The sequence below is a fragment of the Scyliorhinus torazame genome, chromosome 15, assembly GCF_047496885.1.
Source record: "Scyliorhinus torazame isolate Kashiwa2021f chromosome 15, sScyTor2.1, whole genome shotgun sequence".
Lineage (NCBI taxonomy): Eukaryota > Metazoa > Chordata > Chondrichthyes > Carcharhiniformes > Scyliorhinidae > Scyliorhinus > Scyliorhinus torazame.
The window spans coordinates 119,465,329-119,490,206 of record NC_092721.1 but is presented as its reverse complement, the minus strand read 5'-3'; the positions used below and the strand labels follow the sequence as shown (position 1 = coordinate 119,490,206).

Sequence of the window (24,878 nt, the reverse complement as noted above, 5' to 3'; positions counted from 1 at the left end):
CCGCAGCACAGGCCCGCTTAAATAGTGATTCGAGTGCGGCAAAATCAAAGAGTTTAGGATGATATTAGATTAAAAGAAGCTTACAATATTGCCAAAAAGCAGTACGCCTGAAGTTCAGTAAAGGGTGACCAATAAATTAATCAAGAGAGAGAAAAAATGAGGGTAAACGAGTAAGATATATTTGAAAAATTGAAGGATTTTTGCAGGTATGTAAAAACAAATGTAAACATGGGTCCCTTAGAGGTTGGGACAGGTGACATTATAATGGGAAATTAGGAAATGGCACTGATACTAAGCAAATAATTTATATATCTATTCACAGTAGCAGGCACAAACAGCATGTGAGGAAACATAGGAAACGAAGGGTTTAATGAGAATGAGGAACTTAAAGAATTAATATTAATAAAGGAAACATACTGGAGAAAGTAACTAGTGGAGTGCAACAGGATGATTGCTTGGATTGCAGCTATTTACAATCTATATGTTGTGTAATATATCTATGTTTGCTAATGATGCAAAGCAAGTTGAAAAAATAAGCTGTGAGGTGAATATAAAGTGCTGCAAAGAGATTTAAGGAGATTAATAATTTGGCAAAGAGATAATCTAATCTTCCACTTTGAGGAGAAGAATGGAAAAGCATTGTTTAATTTGGTGAGAGAGAACTAAATGTTGACATTCAGAAGGATTTGGAAGCCTCTTTACATGAATCACAGAAAGTTAACATGCAAAAGTACAGCAATAAATTCAGATGGATAATTACCTTTAATCGAAAGCTGTATTTTTTTAACATTCATTCACAGAATGCAGGCATTGCTGGCTGGAGCAACATTATTGCCCATCCCTAATTGCCCTGGAGAAGGTGGTGGTAAGTTGCCTTCTTGAACTGTTACGGTCAATGTGCACCCAAATTGCTGTTAGGGAAGGTATTCCAGAATTGTAAACCAGAGACAGTGAAGGAACGGAATATAGTTCCAAGACAGGTTGGTGAGTGGTTTGGATTAAGCTTGCAGGTGGCAGTGTTCCCATGCATCTGCTCCCCTTATCCTTCTAGGTGGTAGAGGTCACAGATTTGGAAGATGCTGATGAAGGAGATTTGATGAGTTGCTGCAGTGCATCTTGTAGATAGTTTACATTGCTGCCATTGTGCATGGAGGAGGTGGATTTTTAAGGTGGTTGATGAGGTGCCAATCAAGTGGGCTGCTTTGTCCTGGATGGTTCCAAGCTTTTGACTGTTGGTGGACTCTCCAGGCCCTCATCCAGGCAAGTGAAGAAAATTCCATCACACTCCTGATGTGTGCCTTGTAGATGCTGAAAGATTTTGGGGCGCCAAGGGCTGAGATATTTCCTGAATTCTGACCAGCTTGTGTATCCACAATATTCATACAACTGCTCCAGTTCAGTTTCTGATAAATGGTAACCCCCAGGATGTTGATAGTGGGGGATTCAGTGATGATAATGTCACTGAATGTCAAAGGGTTAGATTTTTCTTGTTGGAGATGGTCAATGCCTGGCACTTGTGTGGCGCAAATGTTACTTGCCACTTACCAGCCCAAGCCTGAATATTGTCCAGGTCTTCTTTTCTACTTGCATATAGGCACAGACTGCTTCAGTATCTGAGGAGTTGCTAATTTTGCTGAGGATTGTGCAATCAGTAAACCATCAGTGAACATCCCCACTGCTGACCTTCTGAAGGAGGGAAGATCATTGACGAAGCAGCTGAACATGGTTGGACGTAGGATACTACCTTCAGGAACTCCTGCAGTGATGTCGTTGGACGATGATACCTGACCACAAACAGCGACAACTAATTTCCTTTGTATTAGTTATGACTGCAGCCAGTGAAGGGCTTTCCCCGATTTCCAGTTTTGCTAGTGCTCCTTGAAGCCACATTCACTACAATACCGCCTCAGTGTAAAGCACAGTCACTCTCACCTCACCTCTTGAGTCCAGTTCTTTGTCCATGTTTGGACTAGGTCTGCATTGATGTAAAGAGTGAGTAGCCCTGGCAAAATCCAAACTGAGCATCAATGAACAGGTTCCTGCTGAGTATGTATGTTGTGGAGATGCTGGCATTGGACTGGGGTGAGCACAGTAAGAAATCTTACAGCATCAGGTTAAACTCCAACAGGTTTATTTGGAATCACTAGCTTTGGGAGTGCAGCATTTTGATAGCATTGTCGATATCACCTTCCATCACTTTGCTGATAATCAAGATTAGTCAGATGGAGCAATAAGTGACCAGGTTGGATCGCAGGAAAATCGCGAACCGCACCGGACACCGAGCGGTTTGTGATTTAACCGGCCCACTTCCGTTCGCCGGATCCAGATCCCGCCTAGATGTGTCGCAAAACAAATTGAGGTCAATTAAGGGTAACCCCCATCTCATTAACAAGATGGAAGTTCGATCTAACGCCTCCCGTGATCTAAGTGGCTCCGCAGTGAGAGGTCACGTGGGCTCTCAGTGACCCTGAAACAGCTTAGCCCTCTTTGCTCTGCTGGTACGTCGAGCTGTGTTCCCAGGATGCTCATCAGAGGTGGAGGGAACCTCCTGCTTACCACGCCCTGTAGCCTTTGAAGCTCCTGGCAGGTGTTCTCTGGTGGTCCTGGGGACGGAGACGCCCGGCCACCTTGCTGGTGGCACATGCCTCGCCGTGCCACCCTGTTCCATCCTCTGACCCCGGGACGCACCATTGTCAGCAGTGGGGGACTCGGGAAAGGTGGAGATTGTGTCAACTCCCTGTAGGGAGTTTTTGAGTCGACCTCCGGCGCACGCTGATCCCGTTTGATGCCTGTAGGGCCCTGGGGTAATGTTGGGATGGAGGGGCAGCTGGAGTTAGCTCCAGAGGACCCTGGGTAATCTGGCTCTGCCAGCCATGGTGGCTCCCCATTACCTGTGCCACAGTGTGAACACTCTCAGCGATGCTCCCCTGTGACTGGGCCACACTCTGGAGTGCCACGCAAATGTTCACATGTGTCTGGGACATGTTCCTCAGTGACTGGGACATGCTCTGGTGTGCCTCGGCAATGCCCACCTGAGACTGGGACATGTTCCGCCGCACCTCGGCAAGGTCCATCTGTGTCTGGGACACACAACGCAGCGCCTCGGCAAAGCACAGCCGAGACTGTGACATGCTCCGCAGTGCCTCAGCAAGGTCCACCTGTGTCAGGGACATGTCCCCCAGTGACTGGGACATGCTGTTGAGGCACTCAGCCATGGCCTTTATTGACTGACAACGTCTTGGACACCACCACTCATGGCACTGATGTCAGGCTTTTCACTATGTTCGTCACACTATCAGTTTTGGCCTCAGTGCCAAGCATGGACCGGCGCCATCTCCTGCACCCGTAGCCTTTGGGACTCCTCCAATCGGCTGTGGAACCGCTGGAGTGCTGCTGACATCCAGCTCTTAATCTCACAGCCACACCCTAGCGTATGCATTTGCTCTGGGATAACCTTGTCCAGAGACTTGGCATTGGGCTGGGACCCAGCTGGTCCTGGGATCCAGTAGACCTCCGACTGCTATCCCACTGGATGTTCCTGCCTCCACCTGATGTGCATCAGCAACTCTGTTGTGCTCACCAGATTGTGCCCCAGAAGTCTGTCCATTACTTTCGCCAACCAAGGAGTGTGTCTTTGCGCTGTGGTAGGGTGGGGATTGACAGCTATAACACCTCAATGATAGCATCCTTAGAGCTCTCCTCCAAGTTCTCTTGGAATGCATCACAGGGGGCCACCCTGGGTGGGCCAGCACCATCAGATGGAGATCTTGTTGGAGAATAATAATAATAATAATGGACAGGTGGTCAGTGAGAGGGAAGTATTATTATGTCTGTCATGCACACCTCACTTGAGACAGATCATCTGGGTGGGGGCCGGTGGATCCTCACCTCTGTGGCGCAGGCCAATCTCGACGTCGGTGTCCGATCTCTCCTCGGTCACCCCCTTGACCTCCAGGACCCGTCCCTCTTAGGGGACGAGGACTCTGATGTCCTGCACTCCGCTGCCCATCTTGACCCTTTCCTACCTGTTATGGGCCAACTTCTCCTGTGGGGACAAAGAGAGGGCATTGTGAGCCACACGCTTCATGCATCGCGGGGGAAAGGCATGGGCACTGTCGCTGGGCATGGGTGGGATGTGCTGCTGCGTGCCAGCATGTGCTGGGTCACAGGCGCAGTATTGTTCTGGGGTATGCAGTGCCAACCGCCGGGTTATCGGGGGGTGGGTGGGGCGGCTGGGGGGTGGCAGGCAGGACCGGTGTCAGAGGGCTGATGCCAACTCATCCATGCGGCCCAGTAGAAGTCGTTGAGCTTCTTGGGCCACTGGGTGGCAGTCATCCTGGCCACACTCCCCGAATTGAAGGCCGCAGCCATTGCCTTGCAGGCAGCACTTGCTCGCCTGCGGCTGACCCTCCGACCTCCTTGCAGGAACAGGGGGCGGGATTCTCCAAAATCCCGGCTAAGTGTTGACGCTGGCGTAAACACCGGAGTGTTTCATGCCAGTGTAAACAGGCCTCTTGGCTCAGCGATTCAGTGGCCCACAGGGGGCCAGCATGGCATAGCGACACAGCGGACCCGCGCGGAAGAAGGTAGGCCTCCCCCAGGTGGCGCGTGCCCGCCGATCGGTAGCCCCCGATCGCGGGCCTGGCCATTGTGGATGCCCCCCCGGAGCCTGATCCCCCCCGCCCCCCACCAGGACGGCCACCGCGGATGTGGGTCCGAGCTCCCACCGGATGGTACCATATGTGAACCACGCCAGCAGAACTCGGCCGGTCGACTGCGGAGAATTGGCAGGTGGGGGCCTCTTTCAACAGCCCCCGACCGGTGCCACGTCGACCGCGCACGCACGGCTGGCGCCGATTATCCGGTCGCCGGAGAATCGCGTCCCGGCGTCAGAGCGGCGTGGCAGGAATTTTCGGTGTCAACGGCAATTCTCTGACCCGGCTTGGGCTCGGAGAATCCTGGCCTGGGTGTCCCATCTGGACTCCACTGCATCCAACAGTCTGGCCAGGTCAACATCTCCATATTGTTAAGTGGGTCTGCACGGTGGCATGGCTGCATGCTGTCTGGGGTTTGCTCTGCGGGATAAGTTTAAGGGCTGCTCCCCCTCATTAGCGGGGAGCTGCCGGGAACAGTCCTGGGAAATCAGCTGGTGGGACACCATTTTTGATGTGAAGCCGTGGGACATCATTACCGGCCCTAATTGCCATTAGATACCGGTGGCGGTCTCATTAGGTTAGGTGTCGGGGAGCAGCCGGCAATTCCCACTCACTACCACACTTAGAAACCTTTCAGTTAGATCGCACCCCATGTCGTTCGACCTTACTGGAGTTGTAACTAAGATTGTGAATGAGGTAATAATTTCACAAGGAAGCAGCCTTGCATGTCTTAGTGTCCATATTAATATCCCATGGAGTTTCAGAATTTCAACGATTCTATCTATCCTTTGCAATCTATCAATCTATAAAAAACTGTTTTAACCCAATGAATGCTAATAGGGTTAGTTCACTCACAAAACATGTTTGTTGAAAAAGTGTCTTCAGCACGTCGTACTTTCAATGCACAACTCCAGAAGAAACCTTCATAGTGAAACGTCTTTGCAGATGCCTGTGGAAAAACAACTGGAACTTTATTTCAGAAAGTAAAAATAAATATCAAATATTGGGAGTTAACCTTTCTTGCAATACTTTTCCATCCTCAATTTAATGAAAATCAGTTTTCACTTTATCATCTTTTGAATTAGACCAAGAAGTTTCATAGGGTTAAAGCAAATCTACATTTGAACAGGAAACTCTTTTTAAAACAAAACAACAGGATGTAACATTTTATATTATGATCTGGCTCCTTCGCCTGAGGAAGGAGCAGTGCTCCGAAAGCTAGTGATACGAAACAAACCTGTTTGACTTTAACCTGGTGTTGTAAGACTTCTTCCTAATTTTATATTATGGCCACTCAGTATCAACTATGGTGTGGCACAGACGGAGATAAAGTCAAAATTGCCTGTCTTGTGTTCAACAATATGCCCTACGAACTTTTGATAAAAATTGGAGAGCTGAAAAGTTTTGCAATTGCTTTACTTGGAGGGAAATTGATTGTCAGTTTGTTCCATGAATCCGTGCCAATGAGAACCAGGTTAATACTAACAGAACTGGTTTCATGTACAATTCTTACAATTAGGCGCTGTCGATGTGGAGTTTGCACATTCTCCCCGTGTCTGCGAGGGTTTCACCCCCACAACCCAAAGATGTGCAGGTTAGATGGATTGGCCACGCTAAATTGCTCCTTAATTGGAAAAAAAAACAATTGGGTACTCTAAATTTATATTTTTAAAAATTCTTACAATTAGCTGAAGAACAGGCTTTCTGAAAGACTCCAAGCAGTTTAAGCTGAACTGGCTGAATAATTGGGCTGGATGTTGCCAACCCTCTCAAAACGGTCTGAAAAGTGAGAGACCTCATAAAATGGCGGCTGAAGGTATCAGGAGCATAGCCTGATATTGTTCTGCAACCAGAAGTTATTCCGATATTCCTGGGGTGGGAACTTCAGTGGCATGGTCGCCCACCAACTGGAAGGAGATGGCCCATTAAAACAACTAAGTGGCTAATTAAAGGCTGAGTTTTTTGATCTGCTTGAATATCCTTGGTTTGCTGATTCCTAAGTGCACAAAGTCGTGGGGCTGAGCTGGGTCCTGTATTGTGACTGTGTCCTGTTGCCCTCCTTGAAGTTGGGATGTTCCCTTATATGAATGAGCAACTTTTTCTCATCTTCATCCTTGGGGGTGGGTGTGCACCGGAAGAATATGGACTTATGGTTGTATCTTGGTCCTCTTTTATCCTGAGAATGTTTGCTCCTGGTAGCTCTCATATTTTTATCTTGTCTAGTTTAATGTGTTGGGAAGCAACGACTGCATTGATATAATCTGAAATTATAGCTGTTGGTCCTCCCTGTATGAATATGTAGAATGATGATCGTTCCGCACTGTGCCTGAGGTTGGGATTATGTGGTGTGTGTGTGTGGTGTTCTTTGTGCTGCTATTACTCAGGATGGATTTTGTAGTCTACAGAAAGACCACAAAAAGTTAAGTCTAATAAACAAAGCTAAATGTATTACACTACTTATTAAACAGTTCAATCACTATTCTTAAAACAAGCAATATTATAATTAAACTACAATCGACACTATACTAACACCTGTCTCATGCACTCTATCTTAAATTGTTCTCTGCTCTGCTCCTTTCTCTCTAGCTCGCTACACTCTTCTTACGCACTCTCCTTACACACTTCCCCAGAAGCCTGAGAGGCATTCCTTTTTATAGGTCTGCACCCCAGCTCCATTGGTGGTTGATTAGAGTATTACATTAACCCTTAATGTGCCAGACATTACACATAATGTCACAGTGTGGTATATGATAAACATCCTTCTAGAACTGGGGTTCTCACTTTTGTATTTTTCCATTTTTTATGATGTGGTATAACAATCTGTGAGTGGCTCCTGCAGGGGTACAGATGAGTCTGACATCCGAGAGAGGGGGTTATAATATGTCATTGGTGCATCTGCTGTTGCTGGGGTTGAGGGAGATGTGTTCTGGTGCGCGCCTAAACATGGCACAAAATGTTTGTCCTGAACTCTCGTGGTCCTTGTGAGCAATCACCGTGTGGGAAGGTGTGCACCATTTTCATGGCTTTATCCTTCTTTCCCATGTTCTCTGGTGGCACATACAGAGGCACCAAATTGAGTCTAATGGTTGTACTGAGCCAATTATATTGCAGTTCTCCTGTTCCCCTCTGTATCCATATATGTTGAGACTACGTTTTTTGTGCTGGGCTGTATTGTTTTTGTGGTTTTGTTGCATCATTTGTTAAAATGAAAGCTTCAATGAAAATACTTCATTTTTAAATCGAAGAACAAATTAAATTAAGGTGTATCTTTGATGGGATGAGAGATTTCAAATGCAAATTCAGTGGCTGGATGCAGGCAGTTCCAGTCAGTCATCACATATTGCAAATGTTGTTCGCCCACATAGAAGGCTTGCAAAACTCACTGCCAGATGCCCGGACCACAGGGATTCCCAGACACTGCTAAAGAAACCTCCAGAAAATGAATCAATTGGAAGAAGTGGTGGGTTAGAATTCACACATCTTAAATTCACTAACTTGAGACAATAAGTACACTTCACCTGACTCAAATATTATGCTGAGTTCATTCAAAATTCTGCTTCCACTATCCTCACTCACATCATTCTCCCCTAATTCCTGTGCTTGCTAACCTGCAATGGCTCTTCTTCTAGCAATGTTTCAGAGTTAAAGTTCTCAGTTTCCTCCTATAAGGCACTATTGATCACACTTTTGCTCACTGCGCCTAGTATCTCCTTATATGGCTCAGTATCAAATTTTGCCTGAGAAAGTGCCTGTGAAGCAGGGATGCATTACTAAGGATGCTATATAAATGCAAGTTGTTGTTGTTGTTGAGTACAATATATGATTAAAATTTAATGAGAGCTCAGCTTAATGACAATAGATTGTATTTGAAAAAATGATCAGAAAAATGAAGGAGAAGGAAATGTGTGCACTGGTTATTGGCTGATATGGTTTTCCCTTTTAGAAATGATGTAGCTGCATCAATACTTGCAATGCCTTTGCAACTAATGCCTCAGTTACGAGGCCAATCGGCCCTCTTTATTTCAGGCCAATATTACTACTTGTGCCAAGCCTGGATCCCAAGGGTCCAAGCAAGGGTCACTTCTGCTACTCGACCAATCAGATCCCTTGGCATCAGAGAGACTCGAGTCAAGAGATTCCCAGAGTGCAACTGCCATACCTGACTGGCATGGCAGAAACTAGTAGCCTGGCCCAGGGCCTTGAGTATTTGAGTACCAGTTAAAGTCCCTGTAGTCACACTGTACAAACCCAGTTTTCAGAAAGAATGTGCCATCAGAGCCATTAAAGTTTCAGGGCCTGTGGATTTGTTTTTATAACTTCCTTTCTCCTTTCAGGAAGGCAAGCTGAACACCACTTAAAATTGCTCTTCACAATATATAGAAAGTGCTTTCATTTTCTCACAATGAAGTTCTTGAGATGAACGTAATTTCATTGCTTATAGTTGGCAGTGGTACATTGGGTTTTCACCTTTTCCAAAATAAGCTTAAATATTCCAGGACATGTAAAATTGTATAGAATAGAAGGAAAGTATATACAGTTAATGTATTTGCAACTCAAAATAAAAATCACCAAGGGACGGGTAATAATAGTTTTTTACAATGCTAATAAGTTCTTACTTTGTTGAATAGTCTGTATGATCCAGGGAAATGTTTGATCTTTTTCATTGTTTCAGCAATACTCCGTTTTTGAACATGTCCTTCATGTGATTCTTTATGTTCACTGTGGTTCCATGCCTGGTTATTTATTTGATCTCGTATAGAAGTTGGTTTCACTTTTGCTGCAAATTGCGCTTCCTGGAAGGGAAATAACAGTGAAACTCAACAATGTCATTTATTAAAGCAGTTCACACAGTCTGTTACATTGGCACAATATTGTATAGAAAAATGTTGGCAGCTTGTTCCTCTGTTTATTATGTATTGTTAGAAAGTTTTGCACTTAAGAATATTGAATTATCCAAATGCAGTGGGAAGGAAATTCCAGTTCAGGTCTGAAATGCCACAACCTCAGACCATTAACGAGATCATTCATTACAAATAAACTGTCCAGTTCTCATGGAATTCTGCAAGATTGGGCTGTTTAAGAAGAGGGGCTGGATTCTCCGATTTTGAGTCTTAATGCTGATGCTGGCATGGAAATAGTGTTTTTTTATGACAACAAAAATGGCGCAACAGCTGCACCGATTCAGTAACTCTAAGTGGGCTAGCACCACCGTCATGTGGAACGTAACCGGTTCCAAGCAAAACGGCGCCAGATTCACCGGGGCTGTGATTGCCGCACAATGAGACTCACACACCACAGCCACACTTAAACGATCCTGCAAGGAGAGCAGCGGTCCCACGGTTCAGGGACGCTGAGCTGGACACCCTCCTGCACGCCATGGAGGAGAGGCGGATGACCCTGCACCCTGGCCCGGGAGAAAGGCCACCAGACTTCGCCGTGCCTGGGCCACCGACGACAACAGCGGTGATACCTTCACCAGCCAAGGAGAGGAACATCCATGCCATCCACGGAGGGACCAGAGCCGGAGACACAAACGACCAGCAACAGACATCCAGCACTGCGAGACGATGGATTACAGATAATGTGAATGGCCTGAATGAGCACATATGGCCTTATATGTAATCCATCATCTGGCAGTGCTGGATGTCTGTTGCTGGTTGTCTGTGTCCCCAGCTCTGCTCGATCTGTGGATGGCGTGGATGTTCCTCTCCTTGGCTGATGAAGATATCACTGCTGTTGTCGTCGGTGGTCAAATGAGCAGGTGGTGGGCTGCGCAGCACCTTTTATCCCTTGCAGATTTCGCGCGCTTTTGGGCGGTCCCAGGTAGATGTCCAATGGATCAATCAGGACTCGAATACCGTGATCGATCTCAACCAATTGGTGGTGGACACCTCAATGGCGGGGCGGGTCCCAGTCAACCATGGCCGTTAGTGGCCGATGTCATGATATTCAAACACACACATCATGATAGACACACCAACAGACAAATCAGAACACACAACACCACAACCAATCACAGACAAAGACAGGGACAGTATCAAAGGACAAACACGACACCTGGTGGACAGTAGATCTGGGGACAAGGACAACGACAAGACCTGTTTTAACATCACAGACAGGGAGTCCCCACGTGCAGAGTATCAAGACAAAACTGTAGATAGTAAGTTTGAATAAATCAGCGTTGTACCAAATACAACTGTGTTGGCTCATCTGTTTGTCAGAACGCCCAACACCACATGGTACAGGAGTGGATCGATACCTGCCGACTAACCTGCCATTCTGGACATGGACCTCACCAATAAACCGCAGCCGTTGCAAGTCGCGGGTAACCTTGGTACCAATTGGAAGCTCTTCAAGCAGCGATTCGACCTATACATCCGAGCCAACGAGAAACAGAGTGCCTCGGACGAAACAAAGATTGCAATGCTCCTCTCCTACGCAGGTCAGCACGCCATCGATGTCTTCAACTCACTGGTGTTCGAAGAAGGCGAAAACCAATCCAAGTATGACACAGTCATCCTCAAGCTAGACCAGCACTTTAATGTTGAAGTGAATGAAAGATATCTCTTTCAGCAACGCCTGCAAGGTAAGGAGGAGCTTTTTCAACCCTTTTTGACACACCTCCGAATTCTAGCGCAGTCCTGCGGTTATGGCAACACCTCAGAGTCCATGATCAGGGACCAGATTGTTTTTGGCATTGCCTCCAGTGGCCTACGCCAGCAGCTTCTTAAAATCAAAAGCCTCACCTTAGCGTCTGCAGTGGAAGCCTGTGTCCTCCACGAGAATACAACCAGCCGTTTTGCCTGATTTCAGGCATCCGAATTGGCACGGAGGGGGTCCCCAGCCATCGAATCGGCAAGCCAGGCCGCCCACGACGCCGAACGCATCCAGGCCATCGATTATCTCCCGACCCGCGGCCCCGACGAGAGCGGCCGCTTCCCGCGCTTTTCGCGGTCTCCCGCGCTTGTGCGCGCCAAAACCAACGGCAACATCGAGGGACGCACCGCGCAGGCGCGCCCAATGCAAGATCGCACTGCGCATGCGCAGTGGCGCAACGAACGCCGTGACGTCATGACGTGCGGCAACTGTGGAGCTGTACACTTAAAAGGGCTATGTCCTGCTAAAAACCGACAGTGCCTCCGATGTGGCAAGATGGGCCACTATGCTGCCTACTGTCGTGCGGCTCAACCCATGGATCCTACACATCTCCGATGACCTCACAGACACGTCAGGACCGTCCAGCCCACGCATCAAGACTTCCAGTTAAGTGATGCAGATGACCAGGATGCCTTCCGGGTTTCCGTCATCGATGTAAACAGGGTCAATGCCATCAATCCGGCCGATGAGTGGAGTGCCACCCTAACGGTCAACCCAAATTCGTCGCACACCCATTAGAGTGGACTTATAACACTGTTCATACGTTTAAAAAGTTAATCACTACTATTATAACCTGTTGTTGTTTATCGTTCCAGATATCGTTTGACCGGACCACTATTCAAAGGTTTTTTTTTTCGCATTCATGTTTTGTTATGGTACAACCTTGTTAGCGTGACGCACCCGACATCGCCCCATGTAAATAGTTACGTCATATGCACATGCTGTACACAACACACACACACACTCTTAGATGCACTCACGACACGATTATATTTATAACCACGTAGGCACATATCTTTGTAAAAAGGGGGGATGTCATGATATTCAAACACACACATCATGATAGACACACCAACAGACAAATCAGAACACACAACACCACAACCAATCACAGACAAAGACAGGGACAGTATAAAAGGACAAACACGACACCTGGTGGGCAGTAGATCTGGGGACAAGGACAACGACAAGACCTGTTTTAACATCACAGACAGGGAGTCCCCACGCGCAGAGTATCAAGACAAAACTGTAGATAGTAAGTTTGAATAAAACAGCGTTGTACCAAATACAACTATGTTGGCTCATCTGTGTGTCAGAACGCCCAACACCACAGCCGAGGCACACAAGCCTTCTCAAATAAGGAAACCAATGACACCAAGTCTGCCACATATTGTTACTTTCTACCTGGAGCCCATTGTCCCTGGGTGTCCTTTCAATGGCCTTTTCGCTGTGTTGGTTTCTGCAAGATCTGGGCTGCAGCCCTTGTTTATTTACAAGCTGCAGTCTGTCTGTGTCTCTGTGTTGGCCAATTTCCCATCGATCTGTGTGGGCGGCCATTTTGGATGCCTACACCCCCTCATCCTCACCCCTCACCACCCTCACCCTTACCCCCCTCACCCCTGGCCTGTTATCTGCCGTTGCTCTAGGTCCAGGTGCCTGTCCCTGCTGTCAGGGGCACTGTTAGCTGGCATTGCCCTCATTGGGGCTGCCGTGGGTGTGGCCCTCGGTGGTCCCCCAGTGGGTGGCTGCCGATTGGGTGGGGTGTTCAGTGCCAGGGTGGGGGGAGGGTGCACTGGTTGCCGCACCCATTCGGCTGGTGATACTGTATAGAACCAGGGGCCGGGGTGGGTGGTCGGTCAGTGGCTGTTCAGCAGGATGGTGGTTGGTGCCTGGGCACTGCCCCAGTCCTGTGAGGGGAGGGGGGCATCCTGGCTCTCTTGGCCTGTCCCCCCCACCCTCACCCCCCCCCCCTCGGCCCTGGCAGGGGGCCACCCACCGCAGCCAGCACGGCCGGTGTCTAGGCCAGCAGCCTGCAGTCACGCCACACCATTTACTTCTGCCGCACTCTGGCTCAGCAGCCAGGTCGCCTGGTTCATGATTTGTGAGAGCACAAGGGAACCACGCGGTCGAGAAATCGGCCCATTAAAGGTGCTGAATTACAGAGGCCCCAGAGCATCGGGCGTCAGGCCCGCTAATGATGTGCCTACTGTACTTTAAGCGCGGCGAGCACCGCTTACCCCATTTGAGGGGGGGGCCGGAGCATCCCGATTTGGCGTCAAACCGGCGTCTACCGCGATTTCGGTGTCGGAAGCTATTCTCCGCACAATCGCGTTTCACGATTTTGGCATCGACAAACGGAGAATCCAGCCCGAGGTATCTGACAACTTCACAATCCAATGGTTCACTCGCAAATATATTTATTCCATGTTTGATCTCCATATTCCATGCATACGATCTCTAAATCTTCTTAGTTAATGATTCATAAATGTAAAATCAGAGCAACAGGGAGGCAGCAAACTACAATTAACTATTCTCAATGTATTCTAAACATTACATGGTTATATTGCCATCATTAGCTCTATGACTACACCATCCTCAGAATATCAAGAGAACCCAGCCCTCCATCCCCCAACTCCCCTCTCATGCATTTTCAGATAATGCCACAGGATCATTTACATCCACCTGAGAGAGTAGGTGGACATCAAGTTAACATCTCAACTGAAAGACATCACCTACAGCTTCAGTGAAGTGTTTGCCTAGATTATACAATAAGAGCACTGGGATATCCTAACAAATATAAATCAAGGAGTAAGATGAATGTTTTTGGACGAATGCTATTTTTTTGCTATAGCTCCTCACTACAATATGTTTTGGCTCGCCACCCAGCTTAAACCTAAGGAATTAAGAATGCCTATTTTTATTCAAACTGCCTTGTAACGCGCAATTGAATTTGCGTTTAGGTTCATCCCTCAATTAGGATACCTACAAGCTATAGAGTGAATTACATAACACTTCCATGCAAGTTATTAAATTTTCAAATAACATGTCATGCATGAATAATTATTTATTAGCAAAATTCTTAACTTAAACTTAAATATTGAGTACACAAAACAGTTAATAGACATAAATCTTGTAGTTAAGTTCACCTAGTAATTTAAACAAATAATTAATAGAGAGTTATTTAAATTGATTAACAAAGGTTGCTACAGCAGCTCCATGTATCACTGTAGTTTAGCATTTACTGAATCACTGACTATTAAACTATTGAGCTCAGCACATGACAAATTGACAGGGTTGTTGTTAAATCGCCACAAAACTGCCAAGTAAAAGCATTGGATAGTTATAATCTGTTGAATAGATGTGACACACTGGTGATTACCCATGTCTCCAGAACTCCTGTATTAAAATGGGATGGCTCAGTGAGAATTTGTGGAGATTTTAAAACTATTATTAACCCAGTTTTGTGTGCAGATCATTATCCACTGCCATTGATTGAATAATTGTTTACTGGATTTTCTGGAGGACAGAAATTCAGTAAAGTTGATATTTCACAAGCATATTTGCAGATAAATATGTGATGATGTGCGTACATGCATATCTATAATTAACTGTACAAATGTGTAGTGCTATTTATCAATGGATGTAATCACAGGTATGACCTCCTGCCAGTGGTTGGCGTCATAGAACAGTACAGCACAAAACAGGCCCTTCGGCCTTCGATGTTGTGCCGAGCATTGTCCGAAACCAAGATCAAGCTATCCCACCCCCTGTCATTCTGGTGTGCTCCATGTGCCTATCCAATAACCGTTTGAAAGTTCCTAAAGTGTCCGACTCCACTATCACAGCAGGCAGTCCATTCCACACCCCAACCACTCTCTGAGTAAAGAACCTACCTTGGACATCCCTCCTATATCTCCCACCCTGAACCTTATAGTCATGCCCCCTTGTAACAGCTACATCCACCCGAGGAAATAATCTCTGAACGTCCACTCTATCTATCCTCCTCATCATCTTATAAACCTCTATTAAGTCGCCTCTCATCCTCCTCCACTCCAAAGAGAAAAGCCCTAGCTCCCTCAACCTTTCCTCATAAGACCTATCCTGCAAACCAGGCAGCATCCTGATAAATCTCCTTTGCACCCTTTCCAATGCTTCCACATCCTTCCTATAGTGAGGTGACCAGAACGGCACACAATACTCCAAATGTGGTCTCACGAGGGTCATGTACAGTTGCAGCATAACCCCGCGGCTCTTAAACTCAAGCCCCCTGTTAATAAACGCTAACACACTATAGGCCTTCTTCACAGCTCTATCCACTTGAGTGGCAAACTTCAAAGATCTGTGGACATGAACCCCAAGATCTCTCTGTTCCTCCACATTCCTCAAAACCCTGCCGTTGACCCTGTAACCGGCATTCAAATTTTTTCTACCAAAATGAATCACTTATCAGAGTTAAAATCCATCTGCCATTTTTCGGCCCAGCTCTGCATCCTAGCAATGTCTCTTTGCAGCCTACAACAGCCCTCCAGCTCATCCACTACTCCACCAATCTTGGTGTCATCAGCAAATTTACTGACCCACCCTTCAGCTCCCTCCTCCAAGTCATTGATAAAAATCACAAATAGCAGAGGACCCAGCACTGATCCCTGTGGTACACTGCTGGTAACTGGTCTCCAGTCTGAAAATTTTCCATCCACCACCACCCTCCGTCTTCTATGTGATAGCTAGTTACTTATCCAATTGGCCAAATATGCATCATGTGACTGACGGGACTAGGCAGTTGGTGGTGGGACTGATAGTAAGACCGACATAGTTAGAATAACTCTCTAGGAGGGCAGCCTAGTGGTGCAGTGGTTAGCACTGCTGCCTCACGGCGGCAAGGTCGCAGGTTCGATCCCGGCTCTGGGTTACTGTCTGTGTGGAGTTTGCGCATTCTCCCCGTGTTTGCATGGGTTTCGCCCCCACAACCCAAAGATGTGCAGGCTAGGTGGATTGGCCACACTAAATTGGCCCTCAGTTGGAAAACCTGAATTGGGTACTCTAAATTTATTTTTTAAAAAGATAACTCCTGAGGGTAACTTTGTTTGTACATAGATCTGTTAGCTATCTTCCCACGTGTCTAATAATAAATCATAATTCTGGTTTAAAACATTTATGGTCTGTGTGTGTCTTCATCACTGGGGGAACCACAGAACACAACTAAAGGTTGATGACAAGATGAGGCGAACTACAAACAACTTCTCTGCCAACCTAGTGAACTACAGCTATTTGTGACTCAACGCAACAGACAATGGTGAAGTTTGAGGTGAAAGGTTTAAAGGCACCCCACCAACTTCAAGTCAAGGGTATCGTAAATGAAAATTGATGCATTATTAAACAGCAATTTGGACATTTTGTCTTAGCCCTTGGCCTCCAGGCACAGCCTGACGAAAGGCACATTGCGTTGCTGCTCATGGTAGCAGGTCGTGCACTTGAACTTTCTAATGACTTCACTTTTGAAAGCAAAGAGGGAAGCAGGAATTACGATGAGGTAATTATCTACTTTGACCAGCATTGCTCTCTGAGAAAGAATGAAACATTTGAAAGGTTCCGATTCTGTAGGCGCACCAACAAAGCTAATGAATCGTTCGATAGCTTTGTGACTATAGTTTTGAAGCTGAAGGCCCAGTCATGCAATTTCAAAAATCTGCAGTCATCGATGACCAAATAGGTTTTGGGACATCGAATGAAAGGTTTCAAGAGCATTTGTTGCGGGATGACAACCGCACATTGGAAAATGCCATCAGGATCTGCCAGGCAAATGAATTAGCTGCACAGCAGATCAGCATCCTCAGCTCAAGAAACGTTGGTGCCAACCTCAGAGATGATGCTGGCGCCATAAGCACTGTGGCGTAGCCGAGAAAGAAACAGGGTCTCAGTGCGGGTGGCCATTTTATGGGCAATGTGGCGCAGGTGAAAGATAACCGTGGTCTCAGTGTGGGCGGACATTTTGAGAATACCACTCTGCAGCATCACACGAAACGTGGTCTCAACGCGAGTGTCATTTTGGGCAAAAAACGGATCTGCCATTTTGTGTCAGAAATGTGGCAACAGACACTTGCCGCAGCGATGTCCTGCATTTAAAAAAGTCTGTCACAAGTGTGGCAGAACAGGTCATTTCGCCATGCGATGCATCTTTGGTCCAACAGTTGTCCGAAAAGAGGCAAAGTGTGCGAACAAGAAAAAAGGCATCAACAACCGGGCCAATGTGAACATGATTTTGGATAGCAACTCAAATAGTTCGACCGGCCAAAACAAAGAAGTTTTTCTAAAAATTTGCAATCACAGTGAGGTGAATGCGGGGACCATTGAGGACAGATGGACGATCCCGACAATGATTAATGGAACACCCATCAGATGTAATTTCGATATGCGAGCAAGGCAAATCTGATCCCATTTTTGGTGGTGCAACAGCTAAAAATCAAACCGCACATTATGTCAAGAGTCATACTTCTGATGCATTACAATGTCATCGGATCGCGACCTTAGGAGCATTCGCGCTTAATGTCACCATCAAGGAGGTAGCGCTCAGAATACTATTCTCCGTAGTGAAGACAGTGCGCAAATCGCTCATTGGGGTGCAGGAGTGTGAAGAACCTGGACTCGTCAAGAGGGTGTACACTGCGACACACATGACTCTCTGCCGACATATCTCAGCGGAATCGATCATGCAGAATTATCCGGAGGTATTTCAAGGATTTGGCACTCTGCCCTTCACGTATTGCATTCAGCTCAAGGAGGATGCAAAACCAGTCGTGCATATGCCCAGATAGGGCACCTGCTCTGCTGTGGGATAAGCTCAAAGATGAGCTACAGAGAATGACGGCCTTGGGTGTCATCAGGCGCATAGAAGAACCCACTGACTTGGTCAAATCCATGGTCTGTGTGAAAAAGAGGAATGGCGAACTGAGGGTATGTATGGACCCTATGGATCTCAACCTGAACATTAAGAAGGAGCACTACCCTATCCTGAAGAGAGAAGAAATAGCGTGCTAAATGGCTGGAGCAACATGCGTCAGCAAGCTGGATGCGTCGCAAGGCTTCTGGCAGCCCAAGCGCGATGAGGCGAGCACAAAACTGTGTACATTGGACACACCCTTTGGGCGCTACTGCTCCCTGCAAATGCCGTTCGGCATTATCTTGGCATCTGAAATTTTTCATCATGACATGGAGCACGTGGTGGAAGGATTACCGCGTGTTTGTGTATACGTCGGCGACATTATAATCTGGAGGTCCACGACTGAGGAGCATGATGCAAGGCTTTTTCAAGTTCTTCAATGAGTCAGCAAGAATGGCCTTAAGCTCAATCGGGCAAAATGCCTAGTTGGCGTTGACACCATCACCTTTCTAGGAGATCGGCTCTCGGCAAAAGGTGTGCAGCCAGATGATGAAAAAATCAAAACCATTCTGCAGATGCCACAGCCCACGGACAAAAAGGGCATTTTGTGCATACTGGGAATGATTAACTTTGTGGGAAAGTTTATTCCTAACCTTGCCTCCAAGACATCCCAGCTTAGGGAATCCATAATAAAATATGTTGTTTTTCAGTGGTCGGCGAAACGCGAGCAAGAGTGGAGAGCGCTGCGCGTCTCACTAACAACGGTGCCCGTCCTTGCCTTCTTTGACCCGACTAAGAAGACCAAAATGTCCACTGATGCGTCTCAGGATAGTATTGGAGCGGTACTTCTGCAGTAGAGTACTTCTGTGCATACCTGCTCTCTGTGTCAGTCATGGCTCTCGACGCATATGCCACTGGCAGACAACTCTAAGAGAAAAGCCAGGAACAACATCAATCTCTCTACATGGCTTTGATCAGATCGCTGAAGGCCATGTAGAGTGATTGATGTTGTTCCTGGCTTTTCTCTTAGAGTTGCTAAGCAATAGGGCAGCAAGGTGGTGCAGTGGTTAGCAATGCTGCCTCACGGCGCCGAGGTCCCAGGATCGGGGCAGGCTCTGGGTCACTGCCTGTGTGGAGTTTGTACATTCTCCCCATGTTTGTGTGGGTTTCGCCCCCACAACCCAAAGATGTGAAGAGTAGGTGGATTGGCCACGCTAAATTGCCCCTTAATTGGAAAAAATAAATTGGGTACTCTAAATTTTTTTTTTTTTAATGTTTTAAAGTTGCTAAGCAGTAAAAATCATGTTCACTGGTGCACCGTTTGGTCGGTACCCACGCTGGCTTTCCGGAAGAATTTCTTCAGAGTCTGGCAGAAGGCGGCTAGCGATTTGGGCGATGGTCTTCCTGCCGATGGGCAGGGCGATTCCTCGGTAGTTCCCACGGTCCACTCTGTCTCCTTTCATGAAGGTGGTGGCGATGACAGCATCCCTGAGGTCGGCAGGAATTTCTTTTCTGTCTCTGATTTTCAGGAACAGCTGATGGAGATGACGGGTGATGTCTTCTACTCCAAGTTTGAAAATCTCCACTAGAATCCCATCCACTCGTGCGGCTTTTCCATTCTCAATGTGTTTAATGACGTCTTTGATTTTGTCCATGCTTGTCGAGAGTCCAAGATCATCTTTGATGGGGAGTTGGGGGATTTCCTCAAACATGTCCGAATCTATGATTGTATCATGGTTTAGGAGTTCTTTGAAGTGTTCTCTCCATTGAAGGCTGATGTTTTCTTGTCTCTCAAGAGAGTTCGATCCTTACTCCACACTGATGAGGCCTAGGATATTGGGTCAATATATTGCCTTGCTGGCACTGAAGAAGCCCCTGATGTTGTGTGTGTCAGCGAAGAGTTGCAGCTCCTTAGCTTTCTCAGCCCACCATTGGTTCTTATTTTTCCAAGCTCTTACAGTGCAGAAAGAGGCCTTTCAGCCCATCAAGCCTTGGAAAGGGCACCCGACTTAAACCCACACCTCCACTCTATCCCTGTAACCCAACATAACATTTTGGACACTATGGGGTAATTTAGCACGGCCATTCCACCTAGCTTGCACATCTTTGGACTGTAGGAGGAAACCGGAGCACCCGGAGGAAACCTACACAGACACTGGGAGAAAGTGCAAACGCCACAGACAGTCACCCGAGGCCGGAATTGAACACAGGTCCCTGCCGCTAACAACTCTGCCACCATAGTACCTCCGCCTTGGCTGATTGAGGAGCTCTCTTCTTTGCCTTGCTGGTTATGCCATTTTGCCAGACCTGGAGAACTTTACTCTTCTTGTCGATGAAGTCTTGGATGGTGTGGTCGTTCACGTCAAACCAGTCTTGGTTTTCCTGGCCTTGTAACCGATGGTTTCTTCACAGCTCATGATTGTGGCTGTCTTCAGTTCTTTCCAGTTTTCCTCTGCTTCATTAGAATGGCAGATTTTGGGGGAGACATTGTGAGTTCACTTGAACCCTTGGCTCTTGAAGCCATTCAATGGTAATCTTTTTTTGAGCTGATTCTTCATCCTTCGCTGATTATGGTTGAGTTTGATGGACATAGAGGAGTGGACGAGCCAGTCTATCCAGCAGTCACCTGCACTGGTTTCCGCTTTGGTGATGAGGGCATCCTTTTGGTCTCGGGATCGGACGATGACAAAGTAGATCATGTGCCAATTCTTTAACTGTGGATGTCTCAAGGGAGTCTTGAACTTGTCCTTTTGGCGGAACAGTGCGTTAGTGATAACAAGCTGGTGTTCCGCACATTTGGTGAGTAAGGGAACCCTGTTGAAATTGCAATTCTCAACTCCTTCCTTCCCAATGATTCCCTGCCAGAGCTAGGAGCCTTTCCAATCCTGGCATTGAAGCCCGCAAGAAGGAATATCTTATCTTCCTGAGGAATTTTGGAGAATATGATGTCCAGGGTGAAATAAAAGTGCTCTTTGTACTCATCATTGGCATCAGCGGTTGGGGTGTAGGCACTCAGAACTGTTGCCTACTGGTTCTTAGCAAGTTGTAGACGGAGGCTCACAAGCTTGTTGATGCTGACAGGGAGCTCCAAGAGTCGGATGACAAGTTTGTTCTTGATAGCAAATCCCATTCCAAGCATCCTGGGCTGATCCTCGGGTTTTCCTCTCCAGATGGAGATGTAACCGTTGCCATTTCCTCATGGTTGCCCTTTGCCTGCACTTCGGGTCACTTGCCGGGCAGCAACATCAATGTTGACTAACTGAGTTCATGGGAAACAAGAGCAGTTCTCCGTTCCAGTCGATTGTTTTCCTCATTATCCATGAGGATTCGTACAGGCAAATGAGCCTGCTGGATGCAGTCTCCAGCCACGTTGGGGATAGAACAGACTATTTTTAGGGCACCTTTTCTAGTCCTTTCCCCATGCTGGGTGGGCACAGTGGATCCTGAAGAGGGCTATTCAGTCATGAAGAATCATAGAATCATAGAATTTACAGTGCAGAAGGATACCATTCGGCCCATTAGGTCAGCACCGGCCCTTTAAGCCCACACCTCCATCCTATCCCGGTATCCCAGTAACCCCACCTAACCTTTTTGGACACTAAGGGCAATTTAGCATGGCCAATCTACCTAGTCTGCACATCTTTCGACTGTGGGAGGAAACCGGAGCACCCGGAGGAAACCCACGCAGACACGGGGAGAACGTGCAAACGCCACAAAGACAGTGACCCAAGCCAGGAATCAAACCTGGGACCCTGGGGCTGTGAAGCAACAGTACTAACTACTGTGCTACCGTGCCGCCCATGAAGAATGCAACCAAAGTGTTTTCCTGTTCCTATTCCAAAAGTGAGATGACTGAATCAAACTCGACCGCCTGCAGCTGGTCCGAAGCCGGGGGCTTCCAGATTTCATGGTCCTGTCTCCATCACCTCTCGCTGATTGTCGAAGGGCTTGTCTGTGTGTGTGTTGGGGGGGGGGGGGGCGTGTTGCTTTCCTTGAGGTAGATAACTGGTGTGGGACATTTTTTAAAGTGGGTATGCCGTTGCATATCAGCAGACATCTGCAGCAGGATTCTCCGTCGACGGGATCTTCGGCTTCACCGGAATCCCACCCATAGTCCTTAACAGAGGGTAGGTCCACTTCCACTGGCAAGGGACCTCAACAACTGGGGATCTGTCTACTGCTGCGGCCTTCATCCGTCATCGCAGCTGTTGATATCATAGCATCGTCTGCTGTTCCGCCATTGAGAACTGGTGAGAGAGAAGCGCTAACCATTGTGCCATTATTATGGGGAATCCATGTGATTATTCCTCCATGCGTACATTGTAGAGTCCTTGACCAACTGCTTGAGGGACATCCAGGTGTTGTAAGGATGAAGGAATTGGCACACATGTATTTTTGGTGGCTAGGATTAGGTGCTCAATTTGAAGAGAGAGGTTTTTTTTATACATTTACGGGATGTGGTTGTCATTGGTTAGGCCAGCATTTATTGCCCATCCCTAGTTGCCCTTCAGAAGGTGGTGGCGAATTGCCTTCTTTCAGGTGTAGGTACACCCACTGTGCTGTTAGGGAGGGAGTTCCAGGATGTTGCTCCAGCAACAGTGAAGACGCGGCGATGTATTTCCAAGTCAGGATGGTGAGTGGCTTGGAGGGGAACATTCAAGTGGTGGGCTTCCAGGCTACCTGCTGTTCTTGTCCTTCTAGATGGTAGTGGTCGTGAGTTTGGTAGGTGTTGTCGAAGGAACCTTGGTGAGTTACTGCAATGCATATTGTAGATGGTACGCATGGCTGCCACTGTTCGTCGGTGGGGGAGGGTTTGAATGTTTAAGGAAGGAGGAGCAATCAAGTGGGCTTCTTTGTCCTGGATGGTGCCGAGCTTCTTGATTGTTGTTGGAGCTGCACTCATCCAGGCAAGTGGAGAGTATCCATTACACCCCTGACTTCTGGGAGATTCAGCGATGGTAATAACATGGAATGTCAAGGGGTGGTGGTTAGATCCTCTCTTGGGCTCCTGATGCCATTCTTGGTCACATGTAGCCTTGATGACAAGGGCAGTCACTCTCACCCCACCTCTGGCATTCACCTCTTTTGTCCATGTTTGAACCAAGGCTGTAATCAGGTCAGGAGCTGGGTGTCCCTGGCGGAACTCAAACTGAGATTCGTTGTGCAGGTTATTGCTGAGTAAATGCCATTTGATAGCACTGTTGATGACTCCTTCCATCACTTTGCTGATGATGGAGACTAGACAGATGGGGCAGTAATTGGCTGGGTTGAATTTGTCCTGTTTCTTGTGTACAGAACACACCTGGGAAATTTTCCACATTGTCGAGTAGAATCCAGTGTTGTAGCTGTACTGGAGCATCTTGGCTAGGGGTGCACAAGTTCTGGAGCACAAGTCTTCAGTACTATTGCTGGAATATTGTCAGGGTCCATGGCCTTTGCAGTATCCAGTGCCTTCAGCCATTTCTTGATATCACATGGAGTGAATCGTATTGGCTGAAGACTGACATCTGTGATGCGGGGGACCTCCGGAGGAGACAGGGATAGATCATCCATTCGGCACTTCTGACTGAAAATTGCTGCGAATGCCTCAGCCTTGTCTTTCACACATATGTGCTGGGCTCCTCCATCATTAAGGATGGGGAAATTTGGGTAGCCTCCTCCTTCAGTGAGTTGTTTCATTGTCCACCACCATTCACGACTACATGTGGCAGGACTACAGAGCTTAGATCTGATGCATTCATTGTGGAATTGCTTAGCTCTGTCGATTACTTGCTGCTTATGCTGTTTGGCACACAAGTAGTCCTGTGTTGCAGCTTCACCAGGTCGACACCTCATTTTTCAGTATGCCTGATGTTGCTCCTGGCATGTTCTCCTGCACTCTTCATTGAACCAGGGTTGATCCCATGGCTTGGTAGAGTGGGGGATATGCTGGGCCATGAGGTTGCCCAGCATATCCCCCACTTCAAATTTTGGTTGAATGCAATTCTGCTGCTGATGATGACAAACCTCACCTCATGGATGCCCAGTCTTGAGTTGCTAGATCTTTTCAACGTCTATCCCATTTAGCATGCTGTTAGTGCCACGCAACATGATGGAGGGTATCCTCAATGTGAAAACGGGACTTTGTCTCCACAAGGACTGTGCGGTGGTCACTTCTTCTGATACTGTCTTGGACAGGTGCATTTGCAGCAGGTAGATTGGTGAGGGTGAGGTCAATTATGTTTTTCCCTCTTGTTGGTTCCCTCACCATCTGCTGCAGTCCCAATTCAGCAGCTATGTCCGTTTGGACACTCTCAGCTCAGTCTGTGGTGGTACTACCTAGCCACTCTTGGTGATGGACGTTGAAGTCCCCATCCCAGAGCATATTCTGTGCCCTTGCCACACTCAGTGCTTCCTCCAAGTGGTGTTCAACATGGAGGAGTGCTGATTCATCAGCTGATTGTGGCTGGTATGTGGTAATCAGCAGAAGATTTCCTTGCCCATGTTTAACCTGAAGCCATGAGACCTTGATGTTGAGGACTCCCAGGGCAACTCCGTCCCTCAGTGTGCTGCCACCTCTGCTGGGTCTATCCTGCCGTTGAGACAGGACATACTCAGGAATGGCAATAGTAGTGTCTGGGACATTGTCTGTAAGGTACGATTCTGTGAGTATGACAATGTCAGGCTGTTGCATAGCTATGTCTGTGAGA

The 24,878-nt window shown here is 47.4% G+C and overlaps 1 protein-coding gene across 1 annotated transcript in view; it reads right to left on the bottom strand.

Annotated features, from left to right (window-relative positions):
* LOC140391775 (transmembrane protein 182-like) overlaps positions 1 to 24,878 on the bottom strand; it is a 154,045-nt gene that overhangs the window by 71,698 nt on the left and 57,469 nt on the right. The window contains exons 2-3 of the mRNA XM_072476638.1: positions 9,272 to 9,448; positions 5,511 to 5,604 (exon numbers count right to left, since the gene is read on the bottom strand). Coding sequence (XP_072332739.1) covers positions 5,511 to 5,604; positions 9,272 to 9,448 — 271 coding nt within the window. The remainder of the gene's footprint in view (positions 1 to 5,510; positions 5,605 to 9,271; positions 9,449 to 24,878) is intronic.